Below are 27,662 nucleotides of genomic sequence, written 5' to 3'. Positions count from 1 at the left end.
CGTGTCACTTTATTACTTGCTTGGAGCTCAATATCCTCATGGGCTGTGTGGCTAGAGGAATTTTTGGGATGAAATACCAGATCTCCATCCTAATTAATGTCAGTTTGACCTCCCAGCCCTCCTTGTGGGAGAGGCCCAGCTGTTGGGATTCTCTCTGCCTTGAGAAAAGTTGGTTTTAGACCTGGGTTAATACTGCTCTGCATTTCCTGCAGTGCTCCTGAGTAGTGAGTCAAAGCACAGCTAGAAAAGCCTTTTGGCTTCTGTCCTAATCCTTCCTGACCTCTCAGAGATGGAGATTTTGCCTTGGAACTTTGGGGATGAATGTCCCTGTGACCATGTAACGAGCGTCTCCTGCTGGGAACGTTACAGCAACGTCAGGGATTTTATTTATCTATACTTGAATAGTTTTAAGCTATAAAAAAAAGAGCCTAAAAGATGCAAACAAACTCTCAAATCACAGCAGCCCTGTGGCATCAGAGATTCCAGGGGAGATGTGAGGGCTGGTCTCATCCTGCAGGCTCCTTTCTGTCCCCAGCCAAGGGAACAGGAACTGGTTCTCATCAAGACCTTTTTGGGGTTGACACCTGGGAGGAGAAGAGGAAGGAACCATTAAATCAGGAATTCTCAAGGTGCCTGGGAAGAGAGGTGGTGGTGGAGTTCCTGTTTGCCCATTGGTACATAAAGGCAATTCCCTCTGTCTGCAGGATGGAGAATTCCACTTGGAATTCTTCCTTGGAGCTGGCAGCTCCTCAGAGGACCTGCTTGGCTGACAAGAAGTGCCTTCCCTCCATCCCACAACCCATTTCAGGAATAAATTGGTTGAGGGAGGTGAAAAACATCCCCTGAGGCCTCATTTTGCTGGTGCACATTGAGTTTGGGTCAGACTAAATTCTCTGAGTGCCCAGACCAGGAACCAGCCTTGTTCTCCCATCCTTGGGCCAATTCCTGCACAATCCCTGCAGCTGCAGCTCCCAGCCCTGTCATGGATCACTCATGCAGGTGACACTGATGGGGTGGTCACCTCCCCAGGGCCAATTCCTGCACAATCCCTGGAGCTGCAGCTCCCAGCCCTGTCATGGATCACTCATGCAGGTGACACTGATGGGGTGGTCACCTCCTGCCTGGTAGGAAGGAGGGGCTGTGCTCTCTGCAGGTGCAGATCCAAAGGAGGAAGCACCAGGTGCCTCCCTGGGCCCAGCTGAGGCCTTACCACTGTCAGCTGTCCAGTTTTGTCCTTGAAGACCTGAGGCTCTGGCCCCACGGTGAACACCATGGTCCCCTCCTTGCCAGAGCCCACGCGGAACCGGAGGCTGGAAGCACAGGAGGGCCCTTGTCACAAACATATTTAATGAAAAATCATTTCCTTAGGATTTTTTTCTCCTGAGAGGCCTCAGAAACGAGATGTAAATAATAAATATCTGCTGCTGTGGAATGCAACAGGTGAATCTGTGATTGGTCTCATGTGGTTGTTTTTAATTAATGGCCAATCACAGTCCAGCTGTCTCAGACTCTCTGGTCAGTCACAAGATTCTATTATCATTTCTTTTCTATTCCTTTCAAGCCTTCTGATGAAATCCTTTCTTCTATTCTTTTAGTTTAGTTTTAATATATCATTTTAATATAATATATATCATAAAGTAATAAATCAGCCTTCTGAAACGTGGAGTCAAGATTCTCATCTCTTCCCTCATCCTGGGACCCCTGTGAACACCACCACAGCCCCTGGAGAGCTCTCCCCACAAGAGGCTTTACTCCAAACCCCCTTTATTTCTGTTCCCTGGGCAAATCTCGTTAGAGGAGCAGATCAGAGCCTCCAGCTTAGGTGAATTTCCTAAACAATTGCATTATCCCAGCGAGCCCAAGGGGTTGATGAATGGAACAAGGCTGCCCAGCTCGGGCTTTTGAGTGTTCTTGGTGCAATTAAGCACTGGAAGCTAAGCAGATCTGACCTGGAGGAAAGCACTGAGCACACCAAATCTAATTAGAGCTGAAATGCAAAGGCCAGGCTGAAGAGCTGGAGCAGAAGTGCAGGTTTCACCTGCCAGCTCCAATTCCCAGAGAGGTTGGAGACATGGGCTGCATCCACCTGCCAGGAGCTCGGGGCTGGCACTGGGAGGAATCACATTTTGGGCCTCCTCAATCCTTCTGGGAGAGGAAGGATTTGTCCTGATGTGACCCACAGCTTCCCAGCTGGCTTTCCTGAGGCTAATGGGATCCCCTGTGGGACCACTAAAGCCACGACCTCACGCCCAGGTCACATCAGAAAACTGAAAAAAAAAAAGTGAGTTTAAAATAAAATCACCTAGAAATAAGTTTGGTTTAGGTGCAGGTGGGGCATGGGCAGCTGTCAGAGCAGAGCAGCATCCCTAGCAAGGTACAAGGACTCATTGGAATGATTTTTAATACATTTTCTCTCAGTGCATCCCATTTCATCTCCCTGTGCCTCTGGAAGTCACAAAAACAGAGGAGCTGCTGCCCCAGACCTGTGCAGTTTTGGGCACTGTCAGCTGGGGTGATTCAACAGTCTTGACCTAATCCAGGCCTAAAAATTGAATTTAAAAATTTTATTCCCATAAAATTGTACCTGCCCAGTGCTACCCACCCACCTTCCTGCCTTCCTTACCTCCCCTTCACCACTTTAACCACGCTTTGCTTGTTGGCCAATATGCAGAGCTTGGTCACTGTCTCAAAGACGTGCTCACACTGCAGGATCACATCTCCCTGGAAACACAAAAAAAGAGGGATAAAGTCACCTGGCATCACCCCAGCACCTGATGGTGCAGAGAAACTCGTTTGGAATGACTACCAGGCAGAAGTGACCAATTCAAACACCCACTCCAGGGATTATTTAGGATTTTTTTGGTCTAAAAAAAAGGCAGAAATGTGTCCAGAGAAGGGGATGGAGAATCAGCCACACCAGGAAGGGCTGAGGGAACTGGGGGGGCTCAGCCTGGAGAAAAGGAGGCTCAGGGGGGATCTTCTCATTCTCCACCACTCCCTGGCAGGTTGGGATTCCAAGTGAAAGTTTTCATGTTGAGACAGCAAGGATGTAAAGGCCTGGCTGATTACACACTGAATAAACACCAGGAATTGTGTCATTCCAGGAGTTTATAGGACGGTATTGGAGGCATCAGCCCCTCACTTGAACCACCATCCCCATTTCCTACCTTCTTGTCCTCAGGAACGTGAATGACCACGATCCCATCACTCAGGTTACTGGTGGAGATCCCTTCAAAAGAAGCCCAAAATTAGAGGGAAACACCAAACCCAGCTCCACACCACCCTCATCTCCTTCCCCCAGGAGAAACAACTCCAGCCCCATGTGGTTAAAGGGGAAATCACATTCCTGAAGGAGGGTTCTGTCCTTCCTTAAGAGTGAATATTCCTATTCTTAAAGCAAAACACAAAAAGCTCCTACTTTGATTGATTAATTAATCTGAATTTTCAAAATATCTTCTGCAGGTCCCTTTATGTCACCCACTGTCCATAGCACAATTCCTACAGTGGTGATTTAAACCCCTGCATGAGCTGTTTGCCCCAACTGATTTTGGTAACAGAAGAGGGAGAAGGATCCATTCTACCCCTGAACTGTAGTTCCAACAGTGCCAGGATTAAAAAATACCCACAAACAGAGTAGGAAATGTCTGGGTTGTTTTTTCTCCCTGTCAGCAGAAAGTGATGTTCTCCTGCATTTAAACATTTCAAGGAACTCTTACTCATAAAATTATCCTTCAAGTCTTTGTCCAGCCCCCAGGAAAAGAGGGACCGATCATTCCAATATCCTTGCAAGACAAAGTTTCAGAATGCCATCCTTCCTAAAGGATGCCTGGCAGGACAGCAATCCCCACAACAACTGAAAATCATCGTGGAGTGGTTTGGGTTGGAAGAACATTTAGGATCATCCCATTCCATCTGTCCTATTAGTCCAGGTTGCTCCTAATTCCACCCAGCCTTGGACAATGACTCCCAGAGGTACCTTTCAGGGTGGAATACTCGATTTTCTGTTTGATCTTGGCCATCTCCACCACGTAGGCCGAGCTCTGGGTGAGCACCAGGAGCCGCTCGCGCGCCTTGAACCCGTTCCTGTCGTATTTCACCACGGGCGTCACGTACTGAGAACAACGGGCTGGAATCAGCATCTCCACCCCTGCAAGCTCCTGATCCAGGGGGTTGGATTCTCCTGGCTGGAAGCAGCTCAGAGAGGAGCAGCTGCAGGTCTCAGCTCACAGGGATTTGGATTCCCTACGCTGGGAAATCCAGGAGGCAAAATCCTGGGAATGATGGGGTCCCTGTGCCCTCTATGCCATAACCATGGGACACTCCAGCTCTGCCCCTCCCCTGGACAGGGCTAGGAATGTTCTTTAAGCTTTCATTAAAACGAATCTTAAATAACTCTTAATTAGGTTTTCAATTATTTCAATTATTTTCTCAATTATTTTGAGACCCGTCTCTAATTTAAAAGCAAGGAAATGGTAGCTCTTCATGGAGCATTTCTTCAAGGAAATGCTGCTCTTCATCAGCCCCCGTGTGAGCAACCAGCTCCAGGGCTCCAGTGAATGTAATTCCAAGAGTTCTGTCCTTCCCTTACCTTGATGTTCTCCCCACGGATGAGCTGCAGCACTTTGGGGTTTAGGTCATTCTCTCCTGAGGAGCAAAACATAAAAACAAACTGGGTGTGGGTGCCAGAGCCACAGCCCCAGACAGACACTCTCCACCCCTCAGCAAACTCCAGAGAGCTGGTTTAGCTGTCCTCATCCCAACTTTTTACTCTTGGAATATTCCCTTCCAAACCCAGGGTGGTCACCTCCAGCTGCTCCTAAACCCTTTTTGGTGACTTTTCCTGCCTGACAAGTAAATTCACACCGGGAGTTTCTGCCTGGTTTTGGGCCTGTTGTTGGTTCAGACCCTGGTCCATCCATCCCAGCCCCCAGGGAATTCTGCTCAGGTTTATGGATCCCAGTTTGAGAACAACCCAGCAGTGGTGTCATGTCACTGGATGTGACAGGGAGGAACTCCACTGGCAGGTGATGCTGCCTCTGCCAGGAGGGAGTTTCTCTTGGAAAATGAGTCTGTTTGGTCAGGCAGGAATTCACAGAGCCAGGAGGACGTGGCTGAGGCCCGCAGGGGTTTGCTGCACTCACTCAGGCGGGTCTCCAGGAAGGGCTGGCTGAGGCTCTCCAGGTACCCCTCCTTCTTCCCACTGAAAACAGCGCTGGTCACCACCTTCTGCTGCAGCTGGTGGGAGAAGGAACAGCCTTGACCCTCAGAATTTCATCAATGGGAACACCAGCAGGGACAATGGAAACGCTGCCACTCCACAGCATCCTCCTGCTCACACACTGCCCCCCTGAACCATGGAATCTTGGAATTGTGCTGCGTTTCTTCTGAGAGCTTTGGGTTATTCTGGAAAAATCCCACAGATTTTTGGTATTTATGGATTTTTTCCAATTATATGGAGAGCAGATTTCATGCCAAAAAATTAATCTCCACCTCTCTGCTCTCTCCATCATGAGGAACACCTGGCTCCAGGAGTTTGCTGTCCTGTGATGAGAAGTTTGCTCTTATCCCTGAGGGACTGATTGGAGCAGCAGGATCAGAAGGTGCTGCCTGTGTGTCAGGGGGATCCTCAGGGATCACAGCTCTCTGAACTGCCACATTTGCATTCCAGGGGTTGTTACCTGCACTTTCCTCTCAGCAGTGAGCCCTCGGCAGTATTTCCTCACCAGGTTCCTCACGCAGAGTTTCTGGAGCATCTCAGATGTCTGCATTAAAAAAAAATCAGGAAAAAATAAAGTAGGGAAGTTGTACAAACAGCTCTGTCTGTGCCACGAGCCTAGAACCCCATGGGATTAATTTTGTCTTTATTAGGGCTCGTGAGTTCACTCTTCTGTCAGTGCATTTTCCCTTTTTATTGCTTAAACCAACAGGGAGCTTCCTCATTTCTCTTGCAAAGACCAACCACAGTGCTATTCCACCCATTCCCACCCAAACACAGCAGATCTTGGGGTTTTCCAAAGGCTCTGGACAGAGGATGAGCCAGCAGCAGATCATTTTCTCCCACCTGGAATGTGCACACCCATGGCCACCAAACAGGGGGCACCTCCACCTCTCCCAAAGCCTCCAGAACCCCTCACCTCTTCCAGGATGGAGGGAGGCCGGAGCCAGCTCTTGTCCAAGACATTTTTTGGGAGGTGGTCTCGGAGCTTCATCAGGTAGTAGTACTGTGAAAGCCTCACAAAGTCCCTGTTCTCTTCACAGAGGGGCTTCTTCCGATTGATGAAGCCGTTTATGAACCTACAGAAAATAGCCCAGAAATCCATGGAAATGAGGGGAGGGACAGGCTAAGGATCACTGGTGTTAACACTGAGGGTCAGCCATGGAAATCTCAAGCTTTAGAATATTCTAAATATTAACAATATTTAGTTCTGTTGGCCAAACCACAGCGCTTTGGAGTTCTGAAGGAATCAGCTCTGCTTCAGGGTTTAGGGGAGTGGAGAGGGGGAATGAAGAGAATGGAGGGGTATGAGAAAAATTATGAGGAAATTCCTTCCCTGTGAGGGTGGTGAGGCCTGGCACAGGGTGCCCAGAGAAGCTGTGGCTGCCCCTGGATCCCTGGAAGTGCCCAAGGCCAGGTTGGACAGGCCTTGGAGCAATCTGGGACAGTGGGAGGTGTCCCCTTGGCAGGAGGGGGAACTGGATGGGCTTTGAGGTCCCTTCCAACCCAAACCATTGTGGGGTTCTGTGGCTGGGCAATATGGTTGGGACAGTTACTTCCTGATGGTCTGCACTGCCCACGTCCTCTTCTTGGCTGCCCTCCGTGCCAGGGCTCCTCTCCAGCAGGCCTCCAGCTTGATTGCTGCAAGAGGGAATCATTCCTGGGCTTTGGCCTTCACATTCACCCAGCAGGAGCTAAAACTGGTTATTCTGCAGCTCTAAAAAGCAGCTGGTGGGAGCAGCAAGTTTGGAAGGTTTGTTCTCCGTGGTGGATCAAGTTCCACCTGTGCTGTGGGGCTCAGCATCAAGGGCAGGCCTTGTCCCCGCTCTGCCTCCCGCTGTCCCTGCCCACAGCCCAGAAAGCTGCTTTGAGCCTGCACTTTCCATCAGCCTGATGTGATAAGAGGGGTTTTTCCCCCCAGCAGCTGAGGATCAACCCCCAGGTACCCCAGAATGTCTCCAGTGTGTGACAGAGGCTGCTCAGAGCTGCTCCCACAGCTGAGCCAAGAGCAGCTCGTGGTGTGAGGGTCCAAACAGAACCAAAGAAACCTCTGGAAAAGCTCTGGGAATGCTCTGGGTGCAGCTGCCACCTCCTGTGACCCCAACAGCCCCAAGTGCTGCCCACAGCCCCAAGGATTTGGGACCTCACAGGGCTCCAGGCCCTGAGGAAAGCCCCCAGCCCTAAGAGAATCCTCCACTGCAGAGCCTGTACCTGCTTTCCTCTTCTTCTGGTAGGCTCTTTTCCCAAGGAATCCTTTGTATTTGGCCTGGAGCCTTGAAACTGGAAAGAAGGCAGAGACATCAGTGGCACCTGCAGGGCCAGGGGGGTGAGGAGCTGAGCTCCTGCCCTCCATGGCACAGGGGACAGAGGGCACCAGAAGCTGCTCCTGTGGGCACCATGCCCTGTAGGCACCATGCCCTTCAGTTCTGCTTCTCAAGGGACCCCCAGGATAAGACAGAAGAGACCCCAACCCCAAGGGAAAGGCTCTTGGTGCATTTGGGCATGGACAGGGGGGTACTTATAGGACTGAGGAGCTCCAAAGGAGCCACAAATCCACAATTCAAGGGATTTCCCCCCAGCCTGGAGCAACTTTATCGAGTTTTCTATGGATTCTGAGAGCTGTGCAGACCAGGGTTGGGAGAGCCCTTAAAGCCCATCCCATTCCATCCCTGCCATGGGCTGGGACACCTTCCACCATCCCAGGTCCCACCCAAGCCAGAGGCAGGAAGGTCCCAGACCAAGGGAACTGGAACCTTACTCAGCAGGTGCTTTCTGTACTCAAAGGCATCTTCTGTGGCAAACAGGGTCTTTGGGAAACGGATGAATATTTTGGTTCTGAAAAAGAGACCAGGAGCAGGTTATCCATGGTGAACCTTCCTTCCTGAGCAGGCTCAGAGCCTCCCCCAAACAGCTGCAATGCCACCCAAGCCTGAGCTGCCTTGGGCTGCCCAGGGAAGCAGGAGAAGCTGGAGCCCTAACACAGGAATGGAAAAAATGAGGTTGGAAACAGGTAAACCATGGAAACAGGTTTATTAAAAAAAAAAAAAATATTTTTACCATGGAAACAGGTAAAAATAATGAGGAAATTTGTGCATATTGCTCCTGTCACAGACAGGACAGAGGATCCAGGGCAGCAAACACTGAGCAGCCAGAACAAGGAACTTACCTTCCTAATTTGTACTCCTCAGGCTTGTAACCAATGTGCTTGATGAGTCTCTCCACACCCTCTGCTGCTGGCCCATGCCAGTGTGGCCAGGTAGCTGGGCAGAGACTTTTGTACCTGAAACATCAGCAGAACATCAATGCAAACAACCTGAAGTTTGAAGAAATCCTTCCTGAAACCACCCCTGAAATTCTCTCTGCTTCACTCAAGGCAGGAGATGCCAACGCAGATAAAGCCAGTGCAGATAACAACAGGCAAAGGGTATTTTTGAAGCAGAAGGGGTTCTGCTGACAACTCTCACTGCTGGGACGGGAGTTTTGCTTGCTCTGCAGCCCTCAGGAGGGCAGGATTAGCGGGCCAGAGGGGAGGCAGCCCCCTCACCTTTGCAGGAAGAGCTCGTACTTGCGGCGGTAGGCGAAGCCGGCGCGCCTCACCCGCAGGTGCTCCATCAGCCCCAGGTACTTCACCTGGTGTCGGATCAGGAAATCATCAAACTTCCCTGCAGCAAGAGCACACCTCCACTGGTCAGTTCTGCCTGGGGAAGCTCACCCACGTCCCCATGAGTTGGGGGAAATCAGGAAGGAACCAAATCCCCAATCACCCACGGGGACAAATTCACCGCCTGCTTAAACAGTGTTTAAGCTGGTGTTTAATCATGGTATTTACTTTCCAATGCCTATCACCTATGTTAGACAGTGAGCTTCTACTCTTAACCAATCCAAAAATACCACCATCACAGCAGAAGATGGAGGCCAAGAAGAACGAGAAAGGCTGGACACACCCAGATCCCTCCATCTTGCCTCCTGAACCCCCATTCTAAAAACCTGAAAATCTACTTTTTGACCCCATGATAAATTCACTATCATTCTACTTAAACTGTTGTGGCTTGTAATTCTTCATGTAAAGGTTGGTAATTATTTTTCCCAAGGGCTAAATCAAAGGCACAGGGGTCTTGGGCTCTGTGCCAAGGTCTCTGAGCCCCCTCACAGGGGCTGGAGCCCTCCAGGGCAGCCAGAGGAATTTCCTGGGTTCCCACACATCTCCACAACATACACACACTGCACTCTGCTCCAAAGAAATCCCTGTGCTCTTTCCTTGGACTCAGCAGAGCCTCCAGGCCCAGCCTCACCAGGCTCCTTGTTCTCATTGGGTTTGATGCAGCGGATGTACGAGGGCTCCTTGGACATCAGGATCTCAATCAGACTCGTCAGGCTGTTCTTGAACTGGGTTGCAACCTAGGACAGCATCAAAAGGACTTCCTGAGCTCTGAACTCCTCCCTGCAGGAAGGGAAATGGACTCCCTGCATCCAGCTTAAACCTGGAAGCAAAAGCTGATGGCAGCCTGGAGTTTTTGGGATCAGGGATTAAACCAAGGCCTGGGGAGCTGGGTTGATATTCAGAATTAAGACTGAAGACAGAACTCACAGTCTCTGGCCTCCTCCTGTTGTCCAGCTCTGACAGGAGGAAACACTCCCTGATGATGCTGTTCTTGGAGTTGCACAGCACCTAAAACAGGAGGAGATAAAAGTTGTCCTATTAAGCAGCCCTTCTTCTCCTCCTGGGAGCAGCACAGCCCTGAGAACCTGCACAGTTACCTAAAGATAGTGCTAAAGAGAAAAGGATGTTTTTGTTTGCTACAGAGAGTAAATAAATCTTCTGCACCAAGCAGGTGATGTAAAAGAGCAGCATCTCCTTTCTTTGTGCTTACCTCCTTCAGGTTTCTGTACAGCAGATCATTATTCTTCTCCAGAAATCCTGAAAAAAAAAAAATTGAATTAAAAGAAAACAGGAACATTCACATCCTCAAAATTCTCACTGCAGCCACATTTAAGACTTGCAGGTCAGTGCCTGCAGAGGGCAGGGATTTTGTAATTCCTCTTCCCATCAAGTCACCATCACCCACAGCATTTGAAGAGCTCAGGAGCTCCAGCCTGGCCACTCTCACTCACCCACAGCACAGTAGGTGACCTCTCCAGCGTAGTGGAGGAGGCGGAAATCCACCCAGTCGATCGATTTCCGCGTCTTCTGATCCGCCAGCTTGCGCCTGCCGAGGGGAAAAGCCAACAGAACACCAGGAGAAAGAGCAGCAGAGAGATTCCCTCAGCTTGGGGACAGCTGGAAAGGTGGTGTTTGATCCTATTGATGGGGTTGTGACTCATCAATCGAGTTATGGCCCTCGAGCAAACCATCATCTCTCCCTGCTGGCAGCTCCCATAAACTCCTCAGGATACCTGGGATCTACTCATGGCCATTTGGCAGTGATCACCCATTCCAGAAGTATTTCTATTTCTTCCCATAACATCCATTTAAATACATTTTTACTGCTTATGTGGGGGAAAAAAACACCAGCTTCCTCAACCCCAAAGCAAACCCAGGGGGGAAAGGATTTCAGACATTTTTGCCCTAGAGCAAGAACCCAAATACAAAGGAAAAATCCAAATGTTCGAGAATAGCAGGAATATTTCAGAAAGCAAGGATTCCTGAGGGAAAAAAAAAAACCAAACAAACAAGAAAAAAAAAAGAGCAACTTCACAGCTGAATTTTCAGCTTTGTAAGCAGTCACAAACAGCAGAGCTGAGTGTCACAACAGCACGTTCGTGTATCAAAGCTCCTTCCAAGAGCAGATCCCGTGGAAGCAGCTCCAGCACTTCTATTTAAAGCTTTTAATCAGGCAGAACAGCATTAAGGCACATTGTGGTGACAGGGAAGTTGGCTACAAATTTTCCACTTGGCTGTGGCGGAGTTCAGAGCTGCAGGAACAGTGACAGCTCAGCACTGTGACTCTCAATTGATGACTTGTCACAGCCCTTCAGCAGCTCCTGCAGGGAAGTGCCAGCACAGCCCGGCGCCAACGCGCTCAGCTGCCACCAAAACGGGATCCAAACCCCCTCCAAATGGAGTATGAACCAAAATGTCACTCATCTGGGGGAGAGGAGCACGAGAATTTTCTCTCCTCTTCATGCTCCAAGCTCACACAGAACAAGATGGGTGTAAATATTTACATATCCCCCCCCTCAGCCTCAGGCATTTGGCTCCTTGTCACAACATCTTCAGCTTTTCCTGGAGTGCCTGGGGACCAAAGCCTTCTATGGCCAAAGCCATTTAACCTTCCTGGGCTAAAATCCTGGGTTAAAATCCCCTAATTTTGGCGTGGAACGACAGACTCAAAGCTCAGCATCAGAGCAGTGAAGAGACAGAGCCCTGCTCACACCTCCCAGCACCCCGGATCCACCAGCGGAGATTCCCAACATCAGGCACTGGATGGGCTCTTTGATTCCCTCTGGGACAAGGCAGAGATTGTTCCCTCCCCAGCCCTGGCATGGGTTTGGGATGGGAAGGGTCTGGGGTAGGATACAGAGGGTAAATGCATACGTCACGAAGTGGGCATGGTCTCCTACTTTCTCTTCCAGCTTTTCCAAGAAGCTCAAATCAGTCGCTTCCCCAGGCCGTAAGCACTCCTCATCCTGCAACAGCAGGCACTGGATCAGAGCTGCTCTGAGCTCACATTCCCTCCTCAACAAAATTTAGGACAGCTTTGTCCCAAAAACCCAAAGCTCCATTGCAGGGGAAGCAGAACATCCCCCACCTTTAACTGCCCCCAAAATTGGATCCTCTGCCTCATCCTCTGGGTGTTTGTTACAGGAATCTGTGTTTGTGTTCTGGATAACACAGACCCATCCCATAATTAGAGGGGGAAATGTGATTAAGAACCATTAGAGCAAGGCACAGGCCTCTGTTCTTACCAGGATGGAGATTATTCCTTTGTGCTTCTGCTCAACCAAGTCACAGATGATTTTGTTGTTAAAATATGGGATTGGTTCCCACTGGAAAAGGGGAAAAGGAAGAGCAGTTTTAGATGAAGACCTTTTCTTTGCAATTTTTAAAGTTCTTTGGTACTTAAATAAGATACAGCCTCAGATCCCACTGAAATGAGTGGTGAGAATTAGGATCCACTGAGGGAAAAGGTGACAGCACAGTGATCCACGATCCCACTCCAGAGTTCTCCTGCTCCCAGCAGCCCACACCATCCTCTTGTTCTCTACATAAATCCTCTCCATCCTCCCATGTTTTACACTGCTGGAATCCCTCATTCTCCTGGGACATTGTCACTGCTGAGCATCTGAGTTTTAGGGAAGGCCCTACTTCTTCCTTAAATGACGTCAATTAAATCTGGGCTAAATTGCACTTCAGAAGGGCTGCAGAAAGAGACCCCTGCAAATCCTACACTTCCCAAGGGAACAATAACAATCTAAAAAAGCAGGATGACTTTCACACTGGTGATCAAAAGCATTCAGTGTAATGGCAGTTCAAAGGGAAAAGGAAGGGGGAAATATAATTTACCTCAATGCCTTCCAGTTCATATTCCTCCTGCTCTGCCTTCAGGGTCATCTCAATCAGCAGCTGCTGCAGCTTCTCATTGCAGTAATTAATGCAGAACTGCTCAAAACTTCAGGGAGGTTAAATGAGCAGCAGGTTTGATGTGATCCAGGGGCACTTTTGCTTCTTCCTCCACCCATTCCCATATAGAGACCAAACCCCCATTTCCACAGGGACCAAATTCCCCATTTTTCCATGGACCAAACCCCCCATTCCCACACAAACAAACCCACCCCTTGCTCCCACGCTGTTGCACCACAGCCCGAGGGCGCTCTCAAAAATTCATGCAGGAATGTCCTGCACCCCCAGGTCACCCCAAATCCCAGCTCTTACCTGTTTGTGTCCAGCACTTCAAAGCCATAAATATCCAGCAGGCCAATAACTGTTTTCTGAGTGGAGTCCTGTCAAAAACACCCCTGCTCTGCCATTGCTCCTTCCCTGCAGGTGGCTGCTCTCACCTGAACTTCAAACTTTCAGAGAAATCTCAGCGGAGAAGCCACTTTAAGGAAGGTAATGAACAGCTAAAACTCTTTAACAGGGAGTAATAAAGGGTTTTCCAGCTCGGGGCTGGGGGATATCCCAGCAGCAATTATCCAACATCACAGATATTTGGTGATGAGGGTTGTGAGGCCTCTCTGGAGAAACTGCTCAGCATTTTAGGAGCATTCAGCACCCCAGACAAGAAACCAACCTTGTTGGCAAGAGAGCCATTGATTTTGTTGACCAGCCATGTGAAAGTTCTTCCATAAATTGCTTTTGCTACGGCGTCCCGGGCATAGAATGCCAGGTCGACATTCAGTGGGCTGAGCACCTGGAAATAAAGATATCCCAGAGAGGAAGAGCATCACGGGGGATCAGAGCAAACCTCTGCACAGCCAGGTCACCTCTGTGGCTTGGAGAAGCAGCCACATTGTCCTACAGCACAGCACAGCCACCCTGGACTGCAGCAATTCCTGCAGGGGACTAGAATGGGATCATTTAAGGTCCTTTCCAACCCAAACCACTCTGGAATTCCCTGATTTTCCCTAAAGCTTTATTTTCCACCACTGTTCCTTCAGTCTGGTGTATCCCAGCAGGTTGGGGGCACTACATTTTGGTGAGTATTAATTTAGATGAAGTGGGAAAATATTCTGACCTCATTTTACTTCTATACTATTTAAATAAAAATATAAAATGTTAAAAGAGTGGTTTTTACCAGTATTTTTCTCTGTGCAGCCCAGTTTCTCAGGAAGCACTGTGGCCTGGGCAAGTCCCTGTTCCAGCTTTTTAACAGCTCCTGCCTTGTTCAGCAGTAAAACTCCAATATATTTTAGTTTAACATCTCAGGCTGGAAGAAGGGGATGTGGAGGAGGAGAGGGACAGCCAGAGGGATCTGGTTTACACTCAGAAATGGCTCCTCACCCACCCGCCAGCTGGGGGTCTCCCAGATTAATCTGGGACCACACAGAACTGCCTGGTACCTCCTCAGATCTGGCTTCGATCTTCCTGTTTGTGAGAGCTTCCTGCAGGATGGACAGGTGAGCACCCAGCAGCTGCAGGGAGAGAAATATCTGCACTCAGAGCACAGCCACAGGTCCCTGATTAAATAAGCAGCGCTGTGAGGCACAACCCTCACCCCCTCCCCAGCCACCCCATCTTGGAGCCACAGGAAATCAGGAAATTTCAGGGCAAAACCTCGAGGTGCTCTACAACAAAAGCTGGGTGTGTTTAGAGTTATCCTCATGCTTTTGGGAATAAACATTTTGTAGCAATCAGATAAGAAAATCGCAGCAAGGTTCAGGTTTTCCTCCCAGCACTGGGAGTTCTGGGCCCATCTGGGCAGAGGCACCTTGGAAATCCACTTGATCTGGGAGCCGTCGCGGATGATGGCGTGGCCATTGCTGTCCTCCTCAAACTGGATGTTCCCAAGGTGCAGGACACTGGCAACGATTCCAAAGAGATGCTGATAATGGGAGATATTCCATTAGAACATGGCTCATCACAGCCCTGTGGGGTGCTGCTGATATTTCCTGTCATTAATTAACAGAATTTTTGGCCGGGCTGAACAAGGTGAACCAGAGGATCCAGTACCACCCCTGGCATCATGCACTTCACCACCCACTCCCTCAATCCCGCTGAATCATGGAATCCCAGAGTGGTTTGGGGTGGAAAGGAACTTAGAGATCATTTAGTTCCACCCCTGCCAGGGCAGGGACACCTTCCACTATCCCAGGTTTCTCCAAGCCCCATCCATCCTTGGACACTTCCAGAGATGGGGCAGCCACAGCTTCTCTGGGCAACCTGTGCCAGGGACCCAATTTCTTCCCAATATCCGATCCAAACCTACTCTGTGCCAATGGGAAGCCATTCCCCTTTGTCCTGTCACTGCAGGCCCTCTTCCAAAGTCCCTCTCCATGCTTCTTGTCAGCCCCTTCATTCCTGAGCACCCAAAATTGTCCTGTTCCACCCTTCACCCCTCTCCAAGGCTGCTCCCATCACTTCAGGAAAAGAGCAGAGCTCTCCTCTCTGAAATCCCTTTGCTCAGCCCCTTTTCACCAGCAGTACCTCCATATCTTTTTCAGTGAAGTCAATGATGGAAAAAGCTTTCCGGACTATTTTCCAGTCATTCTTGTCATTGATAGAAAACACTTTGGCACATCGACCCTGGGCAGCAAAAGATTAAATAATACAATTAATTGGTAAAGAACTTCTATTATCAGCAAACACAGATACTTTTGGGCACACCGCTTTCATTGCCAGTTCCCTCAGTGAGTTTTTTCACTGTTATTAATCCTGAGCATGGCTCCTTTGATCAAATCTTTCAGTTTATACTGGAAACCCCAAATAAATCAAAGAGAACATCACCATAAATTGGGTGAGGCTGTGCAGAGCTTGATCTTCCAGCCATCCTTTATTTTTAGGGTAAGAACACCTTCTGCCCAAGCTGCTTTTTCCATCCTTACAACTCCTGATGAGCTGCAGCTCCCACTGACCTGGATAAGGTACGCGTATTTCTGGGGGTTACGCTCCAGCCCCAGCCAGCCGAGCAGTTCCTTGTCTCCCCCTTCCAGCAGCTGGTAGAAAATATGGAAATTCCTCTCTCCGTGGTTTTGGTGGACAACTCTGGATTTCTCAATCAGGTAGCTGAGGATGTGCCCTCCCACAGGAGCTCCCTGGCAGAGCAAAGCAGGCAGATCAACACCAAAAATACCAATAATTGCTGTTTCTTTACTCCCAGGAATGAGGAACGAGCTCAGGAAAAGCCAAATTCTTCTGTCATTTATCTGCCACCTTTTGTTTAAGAGTGTCCAGCAACACCACAAGGATTTGCTGTCCTGTAAAAGTAACCTGAGCTTTAAAACTCTCTATCAGCTTTCTGTGGAGCACTGCCAGGATTGCCAGCAAGGCTGGAAGTTTTCAGGATGGATAAGCAGTGACCTCACCTGCAAAATGCAAGGCCTGCAAAAACAGGGTCAGAAATGTGCAGGGTAAGAATGAATAAATCCTGGGCTGCCTGCTCAGCATCCAGGAGGTTTCTCAGACACAGCTCCTTTCCCCAATGCTCCACTGAGTTTGTGCTCACCTTAAAATCAAACTGGATGTCCATGTACTTCCCAAACCTGCTGGAGTTGTCGTTGCGCAGGGTTTTTGCATTCCCAAAAGCCTGGGGGCAAGCAGAGAGGGAAAGTCACTCCTCACCTCACTGGGAGTAACCAAGACTTGCTGCTTCAGCCAAGTCCCACTGAATTTAGTGAGATTAAAAAAACACAAACTAATGCATTTCCATAGCTTTAAAGTGGAATTCAGCTAAACCAATTACTGATTTTTCTTATCTATCCCCAAGGAACTGCTGCACAGTGCAGTTCTATTTTCTTATATTTCTTCCAGCCATTCTCAAATCAAACCTCCAAATTCAAATTTTCTAACATTAAATGATACTAAATCCCAAATAGTCTTTCAGAGGCTGTGCCAATATTGGCAATTCTTGCTCAGGGCTGAAGATTTGCAGGGAATCCTGGAGCAGTGATGCCACCAACTCCAACCCCTCTGCATTTTTGGGCTTTTCTTTGGTTTCTCACCTCGAGGACGGGGTTGGAGAGCAGGAGCCGGTCCCGAACAGTCTGGAGCTGCTCCGTGGTGGGACAGGTGACTGCATAGTACTGCAGGATCTTCTTGGATGCCTCTGTCTTGCCAGCCCCACTCTCCCCAGAGATGAGGATGAAGTGGTTGTTGAACTCATTGCACATCACCCTGTAGGCGTTGTCAGCTATGGCATAGCTGGGACAGGCACAGGAGGGGAGACATCCATTAGGAGTGGCACAGGAGGAGGAATAGCAAAAGTTTCCAAGAGTTTTTACTCCTGGTTTAGTGTTGGACAGGGTCATGGAATCCCAAAATGGGTTGGAAGGGATGGTAGGGATCACCTCGCTCTGGGCAGGGATACCAATGTGAAAGCCGAGCTCAAAACCTGAGCCTTACTCAAGGCCTGACAGCAAAAACCAGGGCTAGTGATGTGGACATCCCCCGTGGTGGCAGGAGAGCATTACAGGGAAATCCCAAATTAGGAACACCCACAGAGGTGCCAGGGGAACACTCACAGGTGTGGGGGCAGCTCAAAGAAGTTCACGCCCCGATAAAGCTGCATCTGAGACACTGTGTAAAGGTCCAGCTCCTGGTAGGGGTTCACAGACACGAGCAGAGAGCCAATGTAGGTCTGCAGGGAGAGAGAGCCTGGTGGGACACCTGCTCCACCCCAAAATCCCAAAGGAGGAGCCAAGGGACACCTGCTCCACCCCAAAATCCCAGAGGAGGAGCCAAGGGACACCTGCTCCACCCCAAATCCCAGAGGAGAAGCCAAGGGACACCTGCTCCACCCCAAAATCCCAGAGGAGGAGCCAAGTACCTGAGGACATTATCCACAAATAAATGTCAAAACTGGTACAGAGCTTGTTGTGAGAGAACCAAACCAACCAAGCAGAACTCTTCCCAAACTTCTTCCAAAATCCCCTTGGTTATGAGTAAAGCCAAACCATGAGAGCAAGCTCAGAGCCTGACAATTTAAATGCAAGGATTTGGGATCCCTTGGTACTCCCAGGACCCTTTTCCTACTAAAGTTAACACAACACAATATAAAACCCTCAGCCCTTTCCAGACAAACCTTACCCTGCCTTCCTTCAATCACAGCATTCCCTTTTCCATTCCCTTCTTATTTACTTCACATGCTTTAAAGCTTTACAAGGTAACTTAGAACAAGCTGAGATTTATTTTCATGAGTGAAAATAGATAAGTTACTCCTAGGTGATCACTCTGCTGGGCATTACCAACACCTTGTGAGATACACAGAGGATACTCAGCTCTTCCTCCTGGACCTGACCAACAAAGCCACCTAAGGGACATCTCAGCAGCCACATGGGGACTGACACTCAGGGACATTTCTGCAGCCACAAGGCCACCTCAGGGACATCTCAGCAGCCACAAGGCCACCTCAGGGGCACTTACATAGATGAGGTTCTCCTGGTAGCGCTTGCGAAGGTTGTTGAGGAAAGCAGCCTCGCTGGTGTGGGAATCCAGAAGGACAAAATCCTGCACCCCGACCTTGTCCCGGGCTATCAGAGCCCCCTCCATGATCTCCTCGCCGTTCTCGTCCACCTCCTCCTTCTACAACACAAAGATGAAGTTCAGGAGGGGGCAGAGAGGGCCCTTCCCAGGGACAAAAATCAGCCTTGCACAGGTAATTCCAAAAGATCATTATTCCAGCTTGTCCAAGGGCGGCAATTCCATCCAGGCTCTTCCCAGTCCAGACTCGCTGCTGTGAGCAGGAAGGAAGATCCCAGTTTCCATAAAAACTGAAATAAACCCATCCCTGGACATGTAATCAGGATCTGAACACTCAATAACTCAGTCTAGACAGAATTTTCCAGGTATAAAGTTGGAATAAACAGTGGAAGGCACCAGAAAAACCTTTAGTTTTTTTTTCCCTTTATACAGATCTAGGCATGAAAATGGAGAATTCCTGGAAAAGGCTGTGAGGGGTTTGACCTGTAGGCAAAAAAGATGAATCCCACAGCAGCATTCTGCACAAGAATGTGATTTCCAGCGCTTCCCAGCAGCAGCTCCAAGCCAGCTTTCAGTGCTGGCAGCAGATGTCCCCACACGCCAGCGAGAGGCACGGCCACTGCTGATAAAATCATCAGGGAGGGACCTGGGGATGATAAACCCTGAATCCAGCATCCCCCATCCTTCTCCAAAAGCTGAGAGGTGCAAAAAAGGCTGTCCCTGACACTACCAAATCCTCTTGCACCCTCCATTTCTGATGCTTTATGACAGAAATTTGATTTATCTGGGAAATTCTCACTGAGGGTCAAGCTTGATTTCCAGGCTATAAAAATAAACTGTGCTTTTTATTTTATTTATTTATTTATTTACTTGAACCAAGCTGCTAATTTCATGCTAGCAAATAAAATAAACATTTTTGTCTACATATTTCATACACATTATGGTATGACAAATTATGGTAGGACAAATTATGTCTACATCACACATATCATGGTAATATTGTGCTAAAGTTGGGTTTTCAGGGTTTCCTTTTTACAGACACCAGGATTACCCAGTTCAAGAGAAATTCCTATCCTAAGTCATAAATGGACAGAAATGAACTCAGTACAGCTGGAGCAGCTTACCTTGGAGCAAATTGCCTTGGAGTGAGCTCCCCTTGGAGGGTTCCAGGGTTGGAAAATTAAAGGAGGAACGTGGCTGAGCAGCCAGAGCAGCTCCAGGCTGTGCTCACCAGCCCAGCACCTCTGCTGTTCTCCTCCTGCCCTTGGGGACATTGTCCCATTTTGCTGCTCCACTGCTCAAGGGGATCTTGTGGTTGTGGGTGAGGTTTTCACCAAGCACTAAAAGGATGGTGATGCTCTGTTTGCACAGTTCTCCCCCATTTTTTAATTTAAATTTGATTTTTTCCAAAGCAGAAGCTTTGCAAATTGGAAATAGGCAGCAAATTGAATGTTCCTGCTGAGTTCTGGCAGGCCCTGACTTTAGAGGGAGGATTTTGGGATGGGCCTGCAGGTACTGGTGGATTTGGGGCTTGGTAGATTTGCATAAAATGAAGAGCAAAGGACACAACCACACAATATCCTTTATGACTGTGGCAAACTCAGAAAAATCAGCTCTTAAACAGGAATTTTAAGGTTATTCTCATTTTAGTCCAGCCTGTTCTTTGCATTTGTCTCTGAGTGAGCTGAGTTTCGAGATTTATGCTCAGCAGCAACAAAACCTCAACACTCCAGAAAGAAAGATTGCCTGAAAGCAGGTTATTTAGATAAAAAATAAAGAAATCACACCTGCACTCACTTGACACACAAGAAATGCCATTTTTTTGCTTTGCTGACTGTCCCCAGCCCCAAGATACAGAATTCCTCATTTTTCAGGGCATGACCTGATTGTGATCACTTTTCTTTCCTGGCAGAAAGTTCCCTACTTTTTCATTTTAATATTAATATCCTTTTTTCCCTGCCCCCTGCACATGACCACTGTCATTCATTTACTGTGCTTTCCTTAGCTCAGGCTCCATTGGTTTGGAAGACAAAATAAAAGATTATTTTTGTTTTTCAAACCAACATCTGGAGAGACCCCACTGCCAGTTCAGGGAGGAACTTGGAAGGGGGAGAGAGAAAAGATAATAATGGTGGTAATAATAATAATAATTATTAGTATTAGTATTATTACTATTTATTTTTAATTTTTATTGTTTTGCTTCTGACAGAGCTCTCAGGAAAAGGCACTTTTCCTTTCTCCCCCAGCTGGGAAGCAGGAAAGGATCTGCCCTGCTCAGGTTTCCTTAACCCACTTCTCTCACGTGTATGTTAATGAGTAAATGACACTGCTCCCCACCAGACACAACTCCTGAACTCTTTTCTGGGCTGTTTCGTGCCCAGATTTTCTCATTATTTTGCTGGTGCTGATAATTTTATGATCCCAGCACATTTTAGTGCCCTGTCCCCAGCCATTTCTGGAATTTCACTGCAATTTTTGTGTTTCCCTGAATAAGAGATGCCCCAGGACTCATCAGTGCACGTGAGCCCAGCAAGACACTGCTCTTCTAAAGGATTATTTCCCTTCCCTCATCACTCACGAGCCAGGAGATTTCTTTCTCTCCCAAAGACACGAGCTTGATCAGAAAACCTCTCCCTCACTACAATGAAGGGTTTTGCTTTTCCCACAGGGATTTGTCTGTCAACAGGGAAACTGCAAGGAACTCTGTGGGATCACAGCACAGATTCCTGAGAAAGAGTCAGACAGAACAGGCCAGCTCCTTTGACAAAGTTTGCACCACTTTGAAGCAAGATCTGTTAAGAAAACTTTATAAAAACAGAATGAAACTTTGCAGAATTATTATTTATCTTCACCGGAGGATCAAAACTTCATTTTTTCAATTGATGCTCTTATTGATGTTTCTTTGGTTTAATGCCACAGAACAGAAGAGAAGGGGGTGCAGGGGGGAGGAGGATCACTTCTGAAGCCACAGCTATTTTGGAATCACTGGAAAAGCCCAAACCATGCAGGTGAGAGCCTCAGGTGGGCACCCGCTCACCCCATGGACCTTTGAAATCCTCACAGCTCCCACCCACGCAGGGAACTGCACCAAAAGGTCCAAACCCAGCTTTACTGGGGCCACCAACAGCAAAAATTCTCCTCAAGTTTCCTCCACACCCCAAACCATCCCGGAGCTGCCGGATTTCCCTTCCACCACCCTGCAAACCCCGAGGTGGTTTTTATGTCGCACCTGAGTCCTGCTTTACCTGCACCCTCCCCTCACCTCCTTGTCCAGCCCGTGCTGCTTCCACAGAGCTCCCGGGGCTGGAATGGAGTCCCACGGACACGCAGGATCGTGTGTCGGGCTCTCTGCGCTCCCTCCTTGGGCAGGGATGCGCCATCCTCCCTCTTTAATGAATTATCCAAGAGCTGTCAGCGCCCAGCCCCGGGAGCTGCCGGCAGCGGCTCCAGGAGCTTCTGCTCTCACCAAAACACCCACGGCTGATTCTGGGGATGAACCGATGGGTTCTGACCTTCCTGATGGGAAATTTGGGCAAATTCGGGCACAAAATACATCCCAGCACTGCTCAGCCCCTTCCCACAGCTCCCGGCTCGGCTCCCACTAGAGGTCACTGCAAAACTCAGTTTAAGTCGGAGTTTCCATGGATTTTCCTTCTTTTTTTTTTCCCATATGCAACAGGCAGTTTTCTCCACTAAAAAATTATTTTCCTGCTGGACATCAACTCCCACTTGGTGCCAGTTCTTCCTGCCTCTGCCCACCAGTCAAATGCAACAAAAGAGATTTCCCCAATTTCCAACAGGATAAAACCCATCCATTTGGGAAATGTGCAGCACCCAGTGACCTCTCCATTCTCCACGTGATCCTTCCATTAAAAAAATTGTGAGCTCTTTATTTAAGGAGTTTCCCACCCAAGCCCCACCTCGCTGGATGAGGAGCTCAGGTTCTCCAGAAATGGGAGAGCCCTTCCTGTGCCACAGGACACCTTGGTCTTACAGCAGCACTCAGGAACTGGATCTCTTCTTCATGCCTCAGAGCATGAGCCAGGCAAAGGCATTTCTGACTTACCCTCAGCTAATAAATACTGGGAATGAACAAAACCTTTCAAAACTTAAAATTAAAAAACCCTCAGTGAGGCACATTTCCACAGAGAAGTGGGGAAAGCACCTGTTTATCAGGCAGGTTGTTTAGACCCCTCTGTTCCCCAACAGAATCAGGATTTGGTATCAGAAACAGGTTTTGGTAGCAGAAAGTTAATTTTTCCCACCCAGAGCACATTTCTATTCTGATCTCTGCAGAACTTCTCCTTCCCATCCTCTTCAACACTTCAAGCCTTATCTAAGGCTGGGCACAGAAATCCTAAAGCCCAGTTTGGGCTGTTTGTTCTGCTCTGTCTCCACCTGGCACCACAGAATCATGGAATATCCTGAGCTGGAAGGCACCACAGGGATCATTATTCACTACTGGCCCTGCACAGACATCCCAGCAATCCCACCCTGTGCATTTCTGGGAGTGGTGTCCAAATTCTGGAGCTCTGGCAGCCTCAGGGCTGTGCCTGTTCCTTGAGGCTCAGCACCCTCTAGGGCAAGAACCTTTCCCTGATACCCAGCCTAAACCCCACTGACACAGCTCCAGCATCCTGGAAATTTCTGTGACACCAAACTTTTCATTTTTGCCTTTTCTCTGCAGTTACAGCTCTGAGATAAAAGCATATAAAAGTGGTGCCACAGGGAAGTGCAGCAAGTGAACATCCCTGGAGTCATTTGGTTCAAAAGAGACACGAGATAAAAAAGAGACATGAGATTAAAAATGGACACAAGATTCAAAATGGACACGAGATCCAAAATGGACACAAGATCCAAAATGGACACAAGATCTAATAGAGAGTGTCAGGCTGGCCCAGCACAGCTGAGCTGGGAGCAGCACTGCTAACACACATTCCCTCAGGAACATGGGAGCTCTGTTTTGGAAATATTCCTTTACTGAGAGAGGCAGCAGCTCCCTGACCCATCCTGCTCCCCTCGTGTGCTCCAGGAATTCGCTCATTAGGAGTCCTGGGCTGCAGGGATCACAACAAGGAACCCCCCAGCTCTGCTCCACCCTCGGCTCTTTGCAGGAATTGGCCCAAGGGGCCGTGACCAGGGAGAATGGAAAAGGAAGATGTTCTGCCAGAGGCATTGGCAGGGTCAGCAGGGGAGCACGGCCACGTCCCGGCAATCCTGGATCTTCCTCTGGCCGTGACCTCGGGGTCAGGACTGCAGCACTCTGTAGGGATGCCCTGTGTCTGCTCCAGGAGCAGTCAGGACTCATCCAATTGTCCCCAAAGGAAATTCAGAGTGTCAGATCTTGGCAGCAGGACTTGGGGTGACACGTCCCCACCCAGGAAGAACAGCAAGCACAGGGTAATGGGAATATTTTCCCTCTCCTGAGGAAACCTTGGTGTGACTCCTGAGAATTCATCCGCTCGGCTTAGTTTTCAGATAAATGAGAAGCCCATAAAAAAGGGATTAAAGCAGAGCAGATTCCACCACAGGACCAAGTTACGCTCGTCCCACCACAGCAAAGCCAACAAAACAAGATGATTTTAAGATATTTCACTGGGGCTTTGCACAGATCTCTGGAAACCTCGTTCAGATTTCTAACAGAACTGGAATGCTGGACATGGACCATGCTTGGGAATGCAGCAGCCATGGAAAAAGGATATTTTGTGTGTGCAGGGAGGCACTTGGACTGTCTGGCACTACTGTACATGCTCCTCTAGGCAGGAGAATTCATAAATACAATTATACTGTGGAAAAATTTACACATTGTAACCTAATTTCTTTTCAAAAGAATACAGAATAAGAGGGTTTTAAGGTTAATCAACAGCCCAGGGAAACGCCAAGAGTTCTTAAGGCCTCTTGTCTGTCTCCAGGGCATGGTCTGCTATAGACTTGTTAAAGGGTGACTGTCTGTCTTTCTCAATAGAAGAGAGGTCGAGGTGAACCACTTCACTTTCATAAATCAAAAGAAAGAAAAAAAGTGAGAAAATCTCCCGAGTTCAAACATTTCTTTAAACCCCAAACTTTAAATACTAAATGGGCTTCATGGCTGCCATTTTGAAAAACATTAGTTTGCCAAAGGACCCTTTTGATTCCTATTGGAAAAGCGAGCGCTCACAGATAATCCATTGAGAATCCAAACCCCCACAAAAGGCTCCCTGAAACAATCGCGGCGCTGCTGAAGGACAACATTTTTGTGCCCAAAAGAAAACATTTTAACGCGCTACAATCCATGACACATATATTCCTCCATTTCCTTTCAGTAATTATTCATTAGAAAACATTTAACGTCACTGCGGATTTCACACTGGGCAGTCTGCACACAAAGGAGAAGAGTTGGCCCATTTAGAAGGGGCTGAGGCCGCCTTTTCTCATCCCAGGAGCTCCAAGGCGGAGGGGGCTGCCGGACACAAGGGGCCGGCTAAATTGTGCGGTTAACGGTCAAAGCCCCCCTGCCTACTTTGACACTCATTTAAAGATGACGGGGAACAATAGAGATTTGTTCTTAGCAACTCTTTCTTGTGCCACGGGGTCCCCGTCGGCCGCGCCGGGCGCTCCGAGGCCTGCGAGCGGGGCCTAGGCCCAGGCCCACCTGCCCCCGGCGCTCCCCACTTTAACACAACGAGACAGGTAAAGAATATCAGCAAAAAAAGAGCCCCATTCAGCACGTCAGCTTCAATAAAACAATGGCCTGTCAGGTTCATGCCGGCAGCTCGGAGTTTGGGTGGGTGCCAGCAAGCCCGGCCCAGGTTAGGCAAACGCTTCAGAATTCCCAGTTTGGATCCGTGCTGCCAGGTTACAGCAGGCAGCCAAGCGTTCAGGCACCTGACTTAGAGCATAAAACATTTCTTTAGAGGTTTTTTCACTCATAGGAAGGGCCCCTTTGCTGTCTCAGCTTGTTTCACACGCACAGTGATGCTGCCCAAAACTCCCTGCATCCCAGACATGCTGGGTGAGAGAGGAAAGCAGCAGCAATTCCACCTCCCTTGGGAAATTTAGGAAAAACCAGGTAAAATGCAGCCCAAATTCTGTCAGGCCAGAGCACAAACAGTGTAGTGCTCATTCCCTCAGTTGTTGGCTTTTAGATCTGAATTGCAGAGTTTTCTTCATGCTTGGATTTACTGACCAGAGACAGCTCCTAAAAGCACCCTGAATCCTTATTAATTGCAGAACAGGTGATTTATTAGAAAACATCAATACTGATAAACTCCATAGCTAACCTCTTTATGCTCCAGAGCATTCCCCAGCTGACAGAGCACAGGAATTCCAGCTGAAAAACTAAGAGTTAAAAATCCTGGGAATACAGCAAGGCAGATTGATTAAATTTCTAGGAAAAAGAAGGATGGTCATGACAGTCCCTAAGGTACAGGAAGCGGAGTGTTTAACCACAGTAAATTCATGTTTTCCAAGCTGAACACACTTCCAGGGTGTTTACAAGCCAGAACAGAGAAACAGAGGAAAATGGCCCCAAAATCACATTTATGGCCACAGGAAGAAGGCCACTGATAAAGCAGGGATTGGGATCCCATCTGCCATAGGAACATTCCAACACCCCGCAAAGGCCAAACCCTTTGGGCACCAGGCAGCAGAAGGGAGCTCCCTGTGTGAGCCAGCATCAGAACTGAGAGCAGATGAGACAAATGACACCTGAGACAACAAATCCCAGCCCAAACCAAGACTACAAGTCCAGTTCCCACAGCAAAATCCAGTTTTTATCGCTCCATAAGAGCTCCACCAAAAGTCAGGGGCTGCTTCCATAACATCTACACACCAGAGACTTGCAGAGGCTGCAACACAAGGTCTCATTGAGGACCTGCAGCCAAGGTCACCCAAAGCTGTCTGTGATTTAGGACAGGCCTTGCTGTGGCTCTGCTCTGTCAGGGTTGAGGGGACAGCAGTGCCAGGGCTGCAGTTTTGGTGGGAGGAGCTGGAGGGGCAGCAAAGAGGCTGGAAGGGCTCATGGCCAGGCTGAGGATTGACTGGCTGGGCAGGATTTCATGGAGATGCAGCCATGATGGGAGTAAAGAGCATAAACCTCCTCCAAACTCCTCCAGGAAACACCTTCATCTGCCTTTCCCTGGACCCCTGGCACACAAAGCACTTTGGTATAAGTTTTTAAATCCAGGAGTCAGGCACAGAGACATTGTCATTCTCTCCAAAATACCCCCAAACTCCTTCTCCCTCTGTTTCTTGGAGAAGGACAACAACCAGGGCTCCCAGTCAGGTCCCAGCTTGCCATTATCCAGAAATTCCTGTAAAAAACTAAGGAAGAACTCTGAACTTACCCCACTTTTCCACACTACTACAAAAAGGCAGCCTAAGGCAAGCCAAGAAGGAAAAAGGGAAAAATTAATCCCCCTTCTGAATCACAAAATTACTCATTCCATGTGGAGTGGAGGGCAGGGCAGAGCAGGTGGAGGCACAGGGGACTCAGCTGATTCCCAAATGGCTTCTGGATGGCTGACAGAGGGAAAGGTAATCCTCTGAAACAGGGAAAACCTGTAAATGGGTCAGAATAGCCATATTTTATGGGATTTAGGTGCATGTTTGAATCAGAAAGTGTTGCTATTCCTCATCTTGAAATTTAAATGTACCTAAAATTAACAAGTTTCTTTTAAAGAGTCTCATAATTCTTTATGAATTATTTATTATTTTTTTATACTTACAGTTAAATGTTATTTGAGGAAGTAGAAATAACTGCAGTGATTTAGATGGAAATGTTTTACCTATTAAAAATAACACAGGAGCTCTTTGGAGGAAAGGGATGAAACTTCCCTGGAAGAATTCCTCACTGAGGGCTGTTTACAGGGACTGGAAATTATCCTGGCAGTCAGGCTGAGAATTTCCCTGCTGCTGGATGAGGAGCAAAGAGAGGATGTGGGAGAAAAGCAGGGAAGAGAAAGCAGAAATCAGATCCTGCAGCCAGTGCTCTGTCCACATCTCAGCTCTGCAGCAGAACAATTATCCCAGTAATTATCCCAAATTATCCCAGTAATGAATGTGCTCATCCTGTTTGCTGGAATTCTGCCTTGTGTCATTAATACAGTAAATAGCCAGACAGGGATTCCCATCTGAGGGGGAAAAGACCCCTCCAAACCAAGCCTTCCTGAGAAGGAATTATTCTTGAGCCTCCTGCAACCATGAGTGAAAAGAAATTCCCTCGTTCCTCTATCAGCTCCAAGCCTCAGTGGCAAAGTCTTTATCCCAATGGATGAATCCTCCTGCTGCTGAATTTTGGGTCATTGAGCAGGGGGATCCACCACCCCTGACTCAGCCAGACCATGCACAGTAAAAATCCAGCAGTAATCCACGGTAAATTTACCCTGCAGCCCA

At 48.4% G+C, this 27,662-nt stretch overlaps 1 protein-coding gene across 1 annotated transcript; it reads right to left on the bottom strand.

Annotated features, from left to right (window-relative positions):
• Positions 1-31: 31 nt before the first annotated feature.
• MYO1H (myosin IH) lies at positions 32-18,386 on the bottom strand. Its single transcript, XM_064726768.1, has 31 exons — positions 18,234-18,386; positions 17,333-17,448; positions 16,814-17,012; positions 16,318-16,398; positions 15,728-15,907; positions 15,300-15,398; positions 14,584-14,697; positions 14,216-14,287; positions 13,447-13,566; positions 13,089-13,156; positions 12,720-12,825; positions 12,122-12,202; positions 11,751-11,842; positions 10,328-10,422; positions 10,087-10,133; positions 9,804-9,884; positions 9,508-9,613; positions 8,760-8,877; positions 8,382-8,495; positions 7,974-8,050; positions 7,427-7,495; positions 6,772-6,856; positions 6,135-6,294; positions 5,679-5,762; positions 5,142-5,235; positions 4,589-4,644; positions 3,977-4,112; positions 3,168-3,229; positions 2,624-2,721; positions 1,211-1,310; positions 32-584 (listed from the first exon to the last, which is right to left on the bottom strand). The coding sequence occupies exons 1-31, from the start codon at positions 18,357-18,359 to the stop codon at positions 561-563; spliced, it is 3,060 nt and encodes a 1,019-aa protein (XP_064582838.1). The 5' UTR covers positions 18,360-18,386; the 3' UTR covers positions 32-560.
• Between the last annotated feature and the right edge of the window lie 9,276 nt (positions 18,387-27,662).

This window comes from Zonotrichia leucophrys, chromosome 15, assembly GCF_028769735.1.
Source record: "Zonotrichia leucophrys gambelii isolate GWCS_2022_RI chromosome 15, RI_Zleu_2.0, whole genome shotgun sequence".
Taxonomy (NCBI): domain Eukaryota; kingdom Metazoa; phylum Chordata; class Aves; order Passeriformes; family Passerellidae; genus Zonotrichia; species Zonotrichia leucophrys.
The sequence above is the reverse complement of the archived record's forward strand: the minus strand, read 5'-3'. Positions and strand labels throughout refer to the sequence as shown.

Excerpts from the sequence above, each read along its gene's own strand:
- MYO1H (XM_064726768.1), bottom strand. The coding sequence starts at position 18,359 with ATGGAGGGGGCTCTGATAGCCCGGGACAAGGTCGGGGTGCAGGATTTT. Across the intron at positions 11,843-12,121 it reads AAGGAATAATCTCCATCCTG|GATGAGGAGTGCTTACGGCC; the intron begins GTAAGAACAGAG and ends CTGCTGTTGCAG. Across the intron at positions 10,423-11,750 it reads GACCATGCCCACTTCGTGAC|GCGCAAGCTGGCGGATCAGA; the intron begins GTATGCATTTAC and ends TCCCCTCGGCAG.